Source organism: Strix aluco, chromosome 21, assembly GCF_031877795.1.
Source record: "Strix aluco isolate bStrAlu1 chromosome 21, bStrAlu1.hap1, whole genome shotgun sequence".
NCBI classification, from domain to species: Eukaryota; Metazoa; Chordata; class Aves; order Strigiformes; family Strigidae; genus Strix; species Strix aluco.
This window is the reverse complement of record NC_133951.1, coordinates 8,512,200-8,525,428: the sequence shown is the minus strand read 5'-3', so window position 1 is coordinate 8,525,428 and position 13,229 is coordinate 8,512,200. Positions and strand designations below refer to the sequence as shown.

Here is a 13,229-nt window from a genome sequence, read left to right as displayed (position 1 = left end):
AAGTGAGTAGCAAGGCAGGAAAAGCCCGAACTGTGGAGGAAGCTGCAATTGCCTCTGTGCCAGCAGTAGCTGCTGTCAGCACGCTGGTTTTGTGGGAGTCATGGTTGGGGTGGTAAGTGCATCTTGGTTGCCCTCAAGCCCTGCTGTCCTGAGATCAGTACCTTTGTGAGAGGGAGGAAGAGCTGAAGGTTATGCAGTGGGAACCCAGAGCAATTAGAAACAGTCCTCTGATCTGCTTTCCCCAAGTGCAGGGAGGAAAAAAGGCAGGTGGTAGAATTTGCTTAATTAAACTTCAGAAAAGAGACAGCCTAAGTGTGCCAAGTGCACTTGGTGCAAACATCTGGGCCCTCGCTTCTGGTCATTCCTGGAGGGTTGACAGGTCGTTTTCAATGGCTGCTTGTCTCCACAAAGCTGCTTCAACCCTGACCTGACTGACCATGACAAAGAAGGGCAAACTGCTGTGGTTCATCTCCTCAGGTTGCAAAGCAAGAGCTTGGGAGTCACGCCAGCAGCTGGCAAGGAACTGGGAGCATTCTGGCTAGGAGAAGCAACATATTCGCAGTCACCTTCTTGCTTTACCTTCTGAAAAGCAAGTCACAGCTATATCCGCTTTTATTATCAGTGAGGGTTAATGTGCTGCTGCTTCTGCCTTTTTGGGTGCAGCCACTGTGAGTCACCGTTATGTGGGTAAACTCAACATGACGTGCTCCGAGATAGGGTCGAGGTGTCGAGCAGGACTGAACCCCATGTGTGGTGCTCTTGATCTGCAAAAGAAAAGCCCTGACCTGGGCTGTGTTTCATGGGATGTGGAGGAAAGGCGAGGAGATGCTGATACATCCAGTAATGAGAACAGGATGTGTTTTGGATCCTTTGGCATTGGGTGGCCTTTCCCAGTGGTGATGGCTAACATTGCACCTTAGCATGCCAGAGGAAGGGCCTCATTCTGCATGGTGCTCAGTACTTGTTGAAGATGAGAGGTCCTCTGTCAGGGATACTCCCTGGGTGGGGCTGGTATGTACAGTCTGAGTGTTTGGATGCTTTTCTCCTGGTTTCTTTGCTGTTGTTAAAGAGAGTGACTGAACTGCCTTGAATACCACTTGTGCTGTCAAATCTTGCTCTTGCCTTCTGTGGTCCAACCTCTTATTTCTTCCCACAGGACACAGCGGAAGATATCCACTCCATTGACAGCTGTGAGTACATCTGGGAGGCAGGAGTGGGCTTTGCTCATTCTCCACAGCCTAACTACATCCATGACTTGAATAGGTAAGAGGGTCTGCAAAGGCAGAATGGAAAGAAACTGGGCTCAGGAGAGTGGGATTTAGGGGAGATGGGCTCTGCTTGGGTATCTGTGATTCCCAAGGGGCTTTCTCTTTGCTCCTTTGAGCTAACAGGACTGGCAACGCAGAAAAAAACCCACCAAACAGCTGACCTTCTGAATAGCTTTTTGTAATATGATATGGGAGTCAGAGTATCTGCAACAGGACCTGGCAAAACACTGCTGCTTTGAAAATGCCTAGGAGCTCTGTACTGTATTTCTTTTTCATAAGGCAGCAATTCTGCTGAGCTTTTTGCCAGTGACAGCAGTATTACTGACGAAATGAAATGGGCTTAGGTCTCTGTGGGGAGGGACTGAGCTTTCCTTATGTGTTATTGTGGTAGGTGATTGTGCCTCCTGCGCCCAGTCCCTGCTCCTGAATGGCTCCAGGCCTTGGCTTCTTCTTCCCTCCTTTCAGGACAGAGCTGCTTAAGCTGCTGCTGACCTGTTTCTCCGAAGCCATGTATCTGCCTCCCTCCTCGGACAGCAGCAATGCCAACCCCTGGGTGCAGTTCTTCTGCTCTACGGAGAACAGGTGAGTGTGAAGGATGGGGGACTGGCTGCCAGGGGGAGAAAGAAACGCTTGCAAATCTTCCATAGAGTGTGTTCGTAATGGGGATGATAGGACTTGCTAAGGGGCTGTGGTCCTTTTTCTTTGTCCCTGTCTTACATACACCCCATTAGCATCTTTGCTTAGTGAGAATTGTTCCTTGGCAGCAAAAGGAGGGACAGCGTGGTTCTCGCTGGAGTTTGCAGGACTGATCCCTGCCCTGTGGCAAATGGCAGATGCTGTTCGCTGCTGTAGACCCCGTTCCCTCGTGGGGCGGGTGGCGTGGCCCCGCCGCGGGTGGTTTGTGGTGTGGGTGGTGGATGAATGCTGCCCTCTAGTGACATTGTCTCACTGGGACTTTCAGCTCCTCGGGTGACAGTTGTTCATCTCGGGGAGCGCAGTCTTGGCTGAAGGCAGACAGTTTTGTCCTTCCAGGGTCTAGAGGGCTTGGAGGTCCTGTCCACTTTTTCACACTGCTGCGCAGGATTCCTCTGGGAGGCCCCACGGCCTTTTTCACCTCCCCTTTCCTCCCGGCTGTACTCCAGGAGACCAGCTGGGAGCTGGAGTGTCAGCTCTTGTCTCTGGGCTGCTCAGTCATGGGCCACTCTTAGGGAAGACACTAGTGTTTTGTCATGACCCCAGACTCTTGGGGAGAGAGATGCCTGTCCCTCCCCAAGGCAGCACCTTTTGCTTCCTGCTTCTGCCTTCTGAGAACGTTTTCTCCTCCCAGACATGCGCTCCCACTCTTCACCTCACTCCTGAACGTCGTCTGTGCCTACGACCCAGTGGGTTATGGGATTCCGTACAATCACCTGCTTTTCTCTGACTACCGCGAGCCACTGGTGGAGGAGGCAGCCCAGGTGCTGATTGTTACCTTGGACTATGACAGCTCCACCAGTTCAAGCCCCACCGTGGATGGCACGACCACTGGCACGGCCATGGATGATGCAGATGTGAGTGACACTGGGATCTGTATTTGCTGTAATCCTGAACTCCCCGTGGTCCTCTTACACCAGCTTGCATTGAATGTTGACCTGTAGGGCCCAGCACCACTCCTCTCCTTGCAGTCTGCTGTCTCTGGGCCAGTCCTGCTTCTTTCCTGTAGGTCGTTAAACAGCTGCACATGACCAAACCACTAGGTTTTGGTCACTGACTTGAATCAGGTGCATGTAAGTGAAAAAACCCTGACTTTACTGTTCCCTGAGGTGCTCTGTCTTCTAGCATTTAAAACTGGACCATTCAGAGAGGAAAGCTGAAATGAGAGATGTTAGCCTACAGAGCCAGTTGTTACACTTTGACTTCCTGAGTAAACCTTGTTGCCTGTAAGCATTTCACTCATTTTCTTTGAATGCAGCCTCCTGGACCAGACAATCTGTTTGTGAATTACCTCTCAAGAATACACCGAGAGGAGGTAACGTGCTCCTGTCCTGAACTATTTCCTGTCTGATTTCATGCTGATTGCATTAGCCCTGGGCCCACCACAGTCTCTTTCCTGATCTGTTGGCAGGATTTCCAGTTCATCCTGAAAGGAGTGGCCCGCTTGTTATCAAACCCGCTGGTCCAGACCTACCTGCCAAACTCTGCCAAGAAGATCCAATTCCATCAGGAACTCCTCGTCCTCTTCTGGAAACTCTGTGACTTCAACAAGGTGTGGATCTGCTTCTTGTTCAGCTTTGTCTCACTTTGCCTGTTGCCCAGAGCCTGGTGTGGCTGTGGCTCGACTGAGCCCCGGTGAAGGGTTGTGTGCAGGTAGTTAGCAGTGACTCTGTGGTACTCTGGTCAGCAGCACCACTGCCTGCTGCATGGGGTGGGGGGTTCTGGCTGTAAGGACAGCTTGTGAGAGAGCGTGCAGCTCCTCAGGGTTTGAGGCAAACGCTGGGGCAAGTATTACAATAACTACAAATAACTTCAACAACTGGAGTTGAAGAGCTGGTGCAGACACCAGCCTTTCTAACGTTCTTGAGAGACTAATTAGCTTGAGGCTACCTGTCCTGAGTCCTGCGGATGATGCAGAAAACCAAATATGCTTGTGATTGTCTGAAATCCTCCCCTTTCTTCCAGAAATTCCTCTTCTTTGTGCTGAAGAGCAGCGATGTTCTGGACATCCTTGTCCCAATCTTGTATTTTCTCAATGATGCCAGAGCAGACCAGTGTAAGTTTGTTATTTTCAATATCTGGAATGATCTGTATTTGACAGTTGAGCTACAGTGTCTTTAAGATGCTTCCTCCCTACCACTTAGATGTGATAGTGCCTCAAGTGCATGTTTGTAGCCTTCCACAGACGTGGAGTAGAGTGGTTCAGTTAGCTGGGTTTTAATGTTTGTAACAGACTAGAAGCAGGACGTGATCTATACCACAACACAGGGAAGGGAGCTCCTTAGCATGTGTTAACTTGTTTTGAGTCCTTATGTCAAAAACTGTGTCCCTGATCCCATGAAGAGGGAGAAATGAGCAGTCTGCTCTTGCCTTGGGTGTGAATCAGGCATAACTCCATCACTGGGTAGTGGAAAGAAGTCATCAGATCTTTTCTACTATGGTGATGGGTTTACAACAGGATCATAATGAAGAAAAGCATGATCTGTCCAAGACTTAAGATTGTACGTGTGCTTGGGAAGGACGCTGGGATTTGCAGTGAAGGGAGCTCTGTGCGGGATGTCTTGTATCAGGATGGTCTGGTTTGTGCGGTTTTTCTTTCAGTCCTGTAGTGTTTCTCCTCTCTCCTCACTGCCCTTCTGTCTTCAGGAGTCCACTGACCTCACTGTGATGTGTGGTTTTTGGTTTTGTTTTGTTTTGTTTTTTCCTGCAGCACGAGTGGGCTTGATGCACATTGGGGTCTTTATCCTCCTGCTTCTCAGTGGGGAGCGTAACTTTGGGGTTCGACTGAACAAGCCGTATTCTGTACGAGTGCCTATGGACATCCCTGTTTTCACAGGGACACATGCAGATCTGCTCATCATAGTGAGTTTAGCTCCAGCAGTTCTTTTCTGTCCCTCTCAACTCCTGTTTCATATCTCCACAAATGATTGTCCTCCTTCAATATACTCGTCCTTCTTAGATGGCCAGCCCGTTAAGTAGCTAGAAGGTGTGTGGGATGTATCCAAGCACTGGTGGGATCTTTGCAGGGTGTTAACCTGAGGTGATGTGTCTGGCAGGGTGCATATGCATGAGACACAATTCCATCTGCATGAGATGATCCCAAAAACCAGGATCCCGGGTGGTGCTGGATTGGTGTCTGAAGGACTCTGGGACTGGTATGAGTGGGATGGGTGCATGGTCTCCACCAGACTTGATTGCAGGTGGGGAAGGCGGGAGATCTGACTGCATTGCTGGCTCTGTCCCAAGTACCCAGAGTTGTGTGGGGCACGTCTGTCAGAATGGGAACAACACTGATACCAGGCCTAACCCTACAGCTCTGGGTTGCTGCAAGGTTTCATTTATCTTTCAGTCTGTAGTGCTCAGGGCCACAATACTGCCTGCAAACAGCTGTGTGTTTTACAGTACCAGCCTCGGGTTACCCTCCTGTCATGTTAGTGCTCGTTTGCCAGAGAGGAATCTCTCAGCAGCTTCTGATAAACCTCCAAAAGGAGATTCCTGTTAGAAGGAGTAGGAAGAAATGTGCCCATCAGAACTGCTCTTGACACTGTCTGTTTTGCTATTACATTCCGTTAATTTTAGATCATCTCTGTGTTTTCATTATGCTGCAGGTCTTCTCTACAGGCACGCCAGCTAGAGGTGGGAGGGCCAAGATTGGATCTTCCCATGTCTGAGGGTATAGTTAAGAAAAGTAGGACAAACGTTTGAGTTAGAAGTTTGCACTAAAATATAAATGTGAAATGATTAGTTCTGTGGCATTTAAAGCAGCTATTGTCAGGGTTCAAGAGTCAAAATCTATTGGAGGTGAAGATGTTTATTTCCTGGTAGTTTATTTTTGTCTCAGGCTGCCTGTGCATTTTGGAACAGTTCACAGCCAGTTTCTGTTTGCAGTGTTGTAGAGCCCTCATCGCATCCCCGAAGAATTCGTTGTTAATGAAAGCTTGTACTCCCAGAGTGCAAGTCCACAGTGAGAGCAGCCTTCCCCACCTGTGTAATTGTGGAGTGTGCAGGGCCCTGCCTAGGAAGGAATGGTGTCAGGAACTGATTAGTGTGGGGGTGGCACTGGTTTTGGTTGAGAAGGCACTTTCAGTAAGGTGTGCTACCTTGCTCAAGAACCCCTTCCTTACCATAGGTCTTTCACAAGATCATAACCAGTGGGCATCAGCGGCTGCAGCCTCTCTTTGACTGCCTGCTCACCATCGTTGTGAACGGTAAGCCCTGTGTGTGGTGTGAAACCACAGCCCGCAGGGGGGACAGCTCTGGCTGCTCTCGCTCCCTTCTCCCTGCGCTCCTGCCTGTGCCCCCTAACACTGACCAGTGTCAGCGGCTGCTGCTGGAGACTGACCCTTTGCAATCCATGCTGGAGGTGCCAGCTGCAGGTCAGACCTGCCTGTAGGGTTCCTGCCTGGGCTCAGCCAGATGGGGCAGCGGGTGGGACAGCAGAGTCCTGGAGCCCCTCTGGGGTGGCAGAAGGGCATTTGCCAAAAGGCCTGGTGAGGGTGGCTGGCAGTGCTGTCTCTTTCCAGCAGGGAGTGCCACCTCCCCACGGTGGCAGAGGCTTCCCTTGGGCTTTAGTGAGTGTCCAGGTGGCTCTGGTTGTGTAAGCTTTTCGGGAGCCACGCCAGAGGCGATGTTACTAGTGTAAAACTACACAAGACCACCTAAAAGCAGAACTACCTGCTTTTACTAGTCAGTAGTTTCACTTCTGTTTCACTTCTTTTATATTTGGGAATGTTTCTGTGGAACCCTGTTGAGCTCAGCTATAGCTATTCCATGAGGCTTTCCCAGAAATGCAGGGTGAGAAGATGGTAAGAGCAACATTTTTAGTGGTGTATTTATGTGAATACATTCACCTTGGCTCCTTCTCCAGTTTTCATTAGTTTGCCTTCCACAGTGTCTCCGTACCTGAAGTCTCTCTCTATGGTGGCTGCTAACAAGTTGCTGCATCTCCTGGAGGCTTTTTCCACCACCTGGTTCCTGTTCTCTGCTGTCCAGAACCACCATCTCGTTTTCTTCTTGCTGGAAGTTTTCAACAACATCATTCAGTACCAGTTTGATGGTAAGAGACTGACTACTGTATTTAGTGGGTTTGCACTGGTTTAGTCCAAGAGAACATGAGATGGAAGTTCAGAGAAAGTCCAAACAGATGAGAGAATGGGAGAAGTGTAGAAACGAGCTACATGGAGACTTGCCTAGGATTGAGAAATTGGGTTAGACCCAGACAGATTGGGTTAGAGCAAAATGAGATGGTAGCAGATTATCAGCATAATCTCAGCCTCCTGCAGAGCAGAAGATAAGATGGATGGCGGAGGGGAAGAAGAAGAGAAAGTGAGTGTGTAACGCTTAAGTTGTGACTGGCTGGATGCTGCTGTGAAACTGCTCGTGTTGCTCAGCAATGTAGGTGAGGGGACAAAACAACTTCCATCTCCTTAAACGTTTACGTGCCTCTTGGTTCTGATCTGGCAGGTCACTGGAGCTGAAGATCAAACAGCCCCATCCAAACAAAGTTCTGGCACTTACTACCTTTCCAGGAAATGCCTTATGCTTTCCCTCTTAAAAGCATGACAGCCTTTTACCTCAAGGAAATAATAGAATGAGGTCCCTTAACCTGCTCAAAATTTGATGTTTTGCTTTAAAACTGCAAATCAAGAGTGGCCATTCTGCTTCCCTAATAGAAATCTTGCAAGTGGTGGTTACCAGATCCTAAAACAGCCTTTGTGGCTGTGACTTGGGTTTTATTTTAGGGTTTCATTCTGTTCTCTGCCACCTTGCAGACAGTAAGAATTCTGGCCCTTTGGCTTTGCTATTTCAAGCCTGTTTCTCCTCAGATGGAATGCCCCTGATTTGTTTTGTGAACTCCTTTGAAGATGGAGAAATGTCGAATCTTGGCTAACAACCTTTTCTTCCAAAATAGGTGCTAATATGTGGTTTTAACCGCCCTTTTTCTTCTTAGTTGTTTGAATGTCAGTTTTTAAGCCATTTCTTGTCAGCCTTCCAGCCTAGGAAGGATTTAATTGAATTTCCTGTACTGCTTTGTAATTGGTAAGAGGATATCGAGCTCTGCTCTTTCTTTCTTGTGCCATTGCCTTTGTGGGTGGAAGCATGGTTCTCTGAGCTTGCGGCGTCTCCACAATCATGCTTTGTGTACCCTGTGAGCTGTGCTGTGTTGGCAGAGCTCTTTGAGTCTTACTCTCTGCTCATTTTGTTGCTGTGATTCCCAGGGAACTCAAATTTGGTCTATGCTGTTATCCGCAAGCGGAATGTATTTCACCAGCTGGCCAACTTACCCACGGACTCACAGTCCATCCAGAAGGGTCTGCAGCGCAAGAAGAAAACTCCTGAGCCTATTTCTCGCACCAACTCCCAGGATGGGGTATCCATGGAAGGGTCACGTCCTGCTGCCCCCGCTGAACCAGGGACACTGAAGACAAGTTTGGTGGCTACTCCAGGTCAGATTTAGTTTACCTTTGTAACAGGGAAGAGGTTTGTTTTCTCTGGGAGATACGGTGTGGACTCACCCTTTCACTGGGTGTGGGAGAGATTAAGAGTTTACATCTGTGAATGACTTACTGCCTTCCAGTCTGAGTTTCAGATCGGTTTGCCCAAGCTGATTACAAAGGAGTCAAAGTAAACTGCCTTGAGTTTCTCTCCTCTCAGACTTAGTGTCCACCTGGCCATTTGTCCTAATCTTGACATTTTGCCTCAGTTTAACTGTATCCATGTGAACCAGTGTTTCTCTTACATCAGGGGGCATTTTCCTAGAGACAAATGAACACCTTTGGGGTGGTGAAATCAAGTCTAGATCTTGCTTTTCTTGTTGAAAGGAGAGCATTTCAGATGTCAGCAGATGCATAGGGTGTCTGTGCATGGTAGGGCAGAGAACTTCCCGCTTTTAAGCATATTTAATTCACTTGTGTTTCTGAGGTTTTTTTCTCTTTGAACACAGGAATTGACAAGCTCACTGAGAAGTCGCAGGTATCAGAGGATGGGACCATGCGTTCGCTGGAGCCTGAGTCTTCACAGCCTCCACCAGACGGTAACCCACCCTCAGCTGGCAGCGATGGGGAGCCCTGGAGCGGGGTAAGGCCTGACACTGGTGCGTAGGGAGGGTCTGGGGTGTGAAATGAACTAAAATGGGGGACTCAGAAGGAGAGGTCTGGTTGGCCCACTGAAGAAGGGCATCATGTTAGAGGCAATATGCACACACGCACTGTGCTGGAAAACACTGTAGTTCAGAAGTACTGTTGCATCATCTTGGGTGTTTCACGTTTGTGCTAGTGACAGAGCTAGGACACTAGAGGAGTGAGCTTCCTCCACCTTGAAAGTTACTGATAGAGCAGCAAGTGTGTAATTGCAAAGGATGTATTCCTGATCCAGAGGCTTTTTCAACTCAGGTTCTCACTGCTGCTTCTTTCTCCTCTCCCTCCTTTCTGGGATGGAGAGCTCTACCAGAATCTTCTGGCTAGCTGGTGGTGTGCACAATGTGTTCCCATGAGGGCTTGGCTGAGATGCTGCCCTCAGAGTGGTGGCTGCTTCGCCATGTAGATGACACAGAGGCTTTGTGGTCTGTGAATCAAGGCTGTGCTGCCCTCCTAGGCCCTGGTGACAATGTCAGTCTTCTGGCATTTGCTGGTTTTCCCCGTCGAGAGCTATAAACCAACTGTCTTCCAATTTCAGTGCAGCGGTAGTCTTTTATTGTTCTCTGTTAACTCCTCAGTCCGTGTCCTTTCCTGTCCAGTATCAATAACCTCTAGGCTGTCTTGCAGGAAGTGTATTACAAGGGCTGTGCTGCTTGTCCTCTCCTCCTTCAGCAAGGCCACGTTTATACACCTGGCGCTGCCTCACACTCTGCCTGAGCATTCACTGTCCCCTGAGCCATTTCATTGCAGTGAGAACATTGCATCCGTTTGCACAGGGAGGTGTAGCTGCCCCATGGTGAAAGGCATAACTTTCCTGGCTTTTCCTCTCTTAGTTTTCTCTGGAATGGCCAAAATGACCCACCAAATGACACACCAGGTGTGGAGCAAATTGGGCAGGAGGCAATGAGCTGGGATGATGCATTTTATCATGGGCTGCTATGGACTGTGGTGGTGCTACAAGAATCTTTCAGACTGTTTTGCTCTCGATATGCTTTTGGCCAGGACAGTACTGCAGAATTGGGATCCAAAAGGGGGATGTTTGCAGCGGCATCGCAATCTGGCAGAGCAGGCTGAAGACCTCCTATGTTATACCCTTATGTCCCAATCTTCTGCTTGTTCTGCTTGTGTGTGTGTGCATGTGGGCCTTTTGTCTCACACACGCAGTTGCCATTCGCTGCCCCACCTGGCTGCAGCGATGCTATTTGCATGTCTCAATGTTTGTGGGGTGGGGGCCAAAAAGCAGACAGGAGGTGAAGGGCAGTAAAGTGGGTGTGGGATATGCTATGGGGAGAATCATCGCTGCTATCGCATGGCGCTTCAGGTAGCACACGCCTGTCTCCAGGGATTGTGGTGTTTCAGACTATCTGAATATTATCTTCTTTCTGTGTTCCAACCAGGTTCCAACCTACTGAGTTAAGATAAATTAGTAAGAGATACTGTATAAATTTTAGGATACCCACCCTTATGACTGATTTAATTTTCTTCCTTTATCTGTTGCAATGTTCTCCCCTTATCAGTCATAACCATTTCAAAAGTGTCTCGTGAAACATTCAACAGCCTTCATATGTCAGTGTAATTCCATCTTACCTCTTCTAAATGTGTCAGCTGGCTGCCAGCATTTGGATGGCAGCTGTGAGGGGGCAAGGGCTGTGGGAGAGTGAGAAGAAAAGAGGAAGAGGGTGGGATCATCTGAAGGAAATCAGAGTTTTTTATGTTTTTATGAATTTTATTTTTAGAAGCTTGATGAGGACACGGCACTGAAGCTGAACAGGCTGAACGATAAGGTTGTAGCTTCAAACGTTGCAAAATAATGTTGCTGTTTAGGTTTTGAATAAACTGGAACGAACAGAATTCCTGACTATCCGAGGACCAGTTTTCCTTACCTTTCCTGGTCTTCCCTGGTACCAGATGGAGGCCCATGGTCAGCAAGATGTCTTAAGCACACAATTAATTATGTCGTCATTAAGTGAGATCTTGGCTGAGAGCTTGCAGAGGAAAGGTTTTCTTCCAGCAGCCCCTGAAACATAATCATGGGTTATTACATCTCTGTGTCCAGCAGCTGGCTTGAGCTGTTCCCCAGTCAGAAAAGGACTGGTAGAGCACTGTCGGCTTCCAGTGGGTTTCAGCACAGCTCTGCCCCAAGCCTGCTGTTTCTGGTTGTGAAGGTGACGTGTGAATGAGTCCATGCGTGTGGAGGTGTAGGATGCCTGTTGGAAGGAAGTGCTGTTCCCATTTGTTTCATAGAAAAGTCAGCTCTAGGCTGTAGTAATGACTGGTCAGGATGCATTGCAAAAGGAAAAAGCCTCTCCATTTTTAACCTTGTGCAGTGATTGATAGTGATTTTAAAGGGTTATTTCCTTCCTTTCCACCATGAATATGGAAAGCTGGAGTGTTAGTAATGTCTTCTGTATAAAAGAAATGAAAATGGTGATGGCAAGAAGAGTAAGAGAAAATTGGGTCTTGGACTTTTGACCAGAGCTTTCCAAAAAGTGACTAGTGATGGTGTTCATGTTTGTGGGGTATGAGTGTGTTGTTCCTTAAGAGGCAGGGGCTGTTACGTAGGAATTGCTGAGACCCCACCCTTGGAAAAACACTCTTTGGGCACTAAAAATCCTAGAGATACTCAGTAGACGGAGGTCTGAAAAGCTGTGCCCTTTAGCTATTTAATCTCTGTGCTAAAAGAAGCAAGCATGTCTTTTGTCCGTCCTGTTTCAACTCTCCCACTGTGGATTGTTTCAACAGAGTGTCAGCAGTGGTGACATGAGTTGTGACCTTGCCACAGGGTCCTACAACTTAACCCCATCAAACATTGCCACTCACTGTGTCAAAGCATATGGTTTTGGTGAACAAAGGTCTGGTGTGTTTGATCTGTTCTAGGGACAGACTGAACTGTCTTTCCCAGCAGTGCTCTGGAAAAACTGGGGGGAAAGTCAGCAGAAAATGGGTTGTATTTCTTGCTCTTAAGTGTTATTTGCTTTTGTTAGTTTCTTTGTTTTTTGTTTTTTAAACAATTATTACTTATTGATAGGAGGCATCACATCACCAGCGGGATCGAAGGCGTCTCTCTAGTGCATCCTCCAGTGGACAGTGGACCCCAACTCCTGACTGGGTAAGGGAATCTGGACAGAGGAAATAAATAATGAGGGGAAACAGTTGTGGCAGAAATGCCACACACACACCCCCCCGCTTCTCCTGTCAGCAGAGACTTCCCCAGAGGAGCATTTCCTCATGGGGAGTGTCTTTGACTTGTGGCTAAAGCTCCAGAAGTTTGCTACCACCTGCAAAGAAGTATTTTGTTTTACCTGTTTTAAACCAATGCCCTGCTAGTTTCACTGAGTGGCTCATAATTCTAAAGCTCCAGGATTTATTGTATTGCTCTTGTGCATCCGGTTCATCCACCACCTTTGTGATTTTTGTCAATCTCATTTGTTGTGGAGATAACTGTAGAAAAACTACTAATGCATTGCACTGATTTCCCTCCGGACTTTCCTCCTTACAGGTGATGTCTTGGAAGTCAAAGCTTCCCCTGCAGACAATCATGCGGCTCTTACAGGTGCTGGTCCCTCAGGTGGAGAAGATCTGCATTGACAAGTAGGTACATTTTTAGAGAGAAAGGGCTGTGCAGTGTGTAAAGAGCTCTGTGAGGTTGGCAGTTTAAATTTGGAGGGTCTCTAGGGGAAACCCTGTAAAGTATAATTGAAAAAGCATCACGGTCTCAGCAGAGGACATGTTATTTTGCTTGCCAAGCTTCTTGTTTGATCCCTTCTCAACTCTTTTTTACAGTGGAGAGGATGTGTGTTCTTGGTGGCCATGGTTGCTAGCTGTGTGATACTTCGTGCTGCAGCAGTTTTGGGGGTGTCTGTGGGACATGCTAAGGATGTTCCTGATCTCTTTCTTTGCAGGGGTCTCACTGATGAATCAGAGATCCTCAAGTTCTTGCAGCATGGCACACTGGTGGGGCTGCTGCCTGTACCTCACCCCATCCTCATTCGCAAGTACCAGGCTAACTCGGGCACTGCCATGTGGTTCCGGACCTACATGTGGGGAGTTATTTATTTGAGGTAAACCAGCTGCGTGCAGTCTAACTTGGTCTTTTCCAAACTTTTGGGGGGCCTGGAGAGAGAATTGCATG

The 13,229-nt window shown here is 48.2% G+C and overlaps 1 protein-coding gene across 2 annotated transcripts in view; it reads left to right on the top strand.

Moving 5' to 3' along the window:
- HID1 (HID1 domain containing) overlaps positions 1-13,229 on the top strand; it is a 31,500-nt gene that overhangs the window by 15,700 nt on the left and 2,571 nt on the right. The window contains exons 5-19 of one of the 2 annotated variants that reach the window (XM_074846894.1): positions 1,157-1,263; positions 1,734-1,850; positions 2,596-2,818; positions 3,220-3,276; positions 3,373-3,513; positions 3,927-4,017; positions 4,672-4,823; positions 6,091-6,169; positions 6,853-7,017; positions 8,180-8,407; positions 8,905-9,038; positions 10,834-10,881; positions 12,126-12,206; positions 12,597-12,688; positions 13,000-13,158. In XM_074846894.1, coding sequence (XP_074702995.1) covers positions 1,157-1,263; positions 1,734-1,850; positions 2,596-2,818; positions 3,220-3,276; positions 3,373-3,513; positions 3,927-4,017; positions 4,672-4,823; positions 6,091-6,169; positions 6,853-7,017; positions 8,180-8,407; positions 8,905-9,038; positions 10,834-10,881; positions 12,126-12,206; positions 12,597-12,688; positions 13,000-13,158 — 1,874 coding nt within the window. The remainder of the gene's footprint in view (positions 1-1,156; positions 1,264-1,733; positions 1,851-2,595; positions 2,819-3,219; positions 3,277-3,372; positions 3,514-3,926; positions 4,018-4,671; positions 4,824-6,090; positions 6,170-6,852; positions 7,018-8,179; positions 8,408-8,904; positions 9,039-10,833; positions 10,882-12,125; positions 12,207-12,596; positions 12,689-12,999; positions 13,159-13,229) is intronic. The other variant, XM_074846895.1, reaches the window with a different exon arrangement.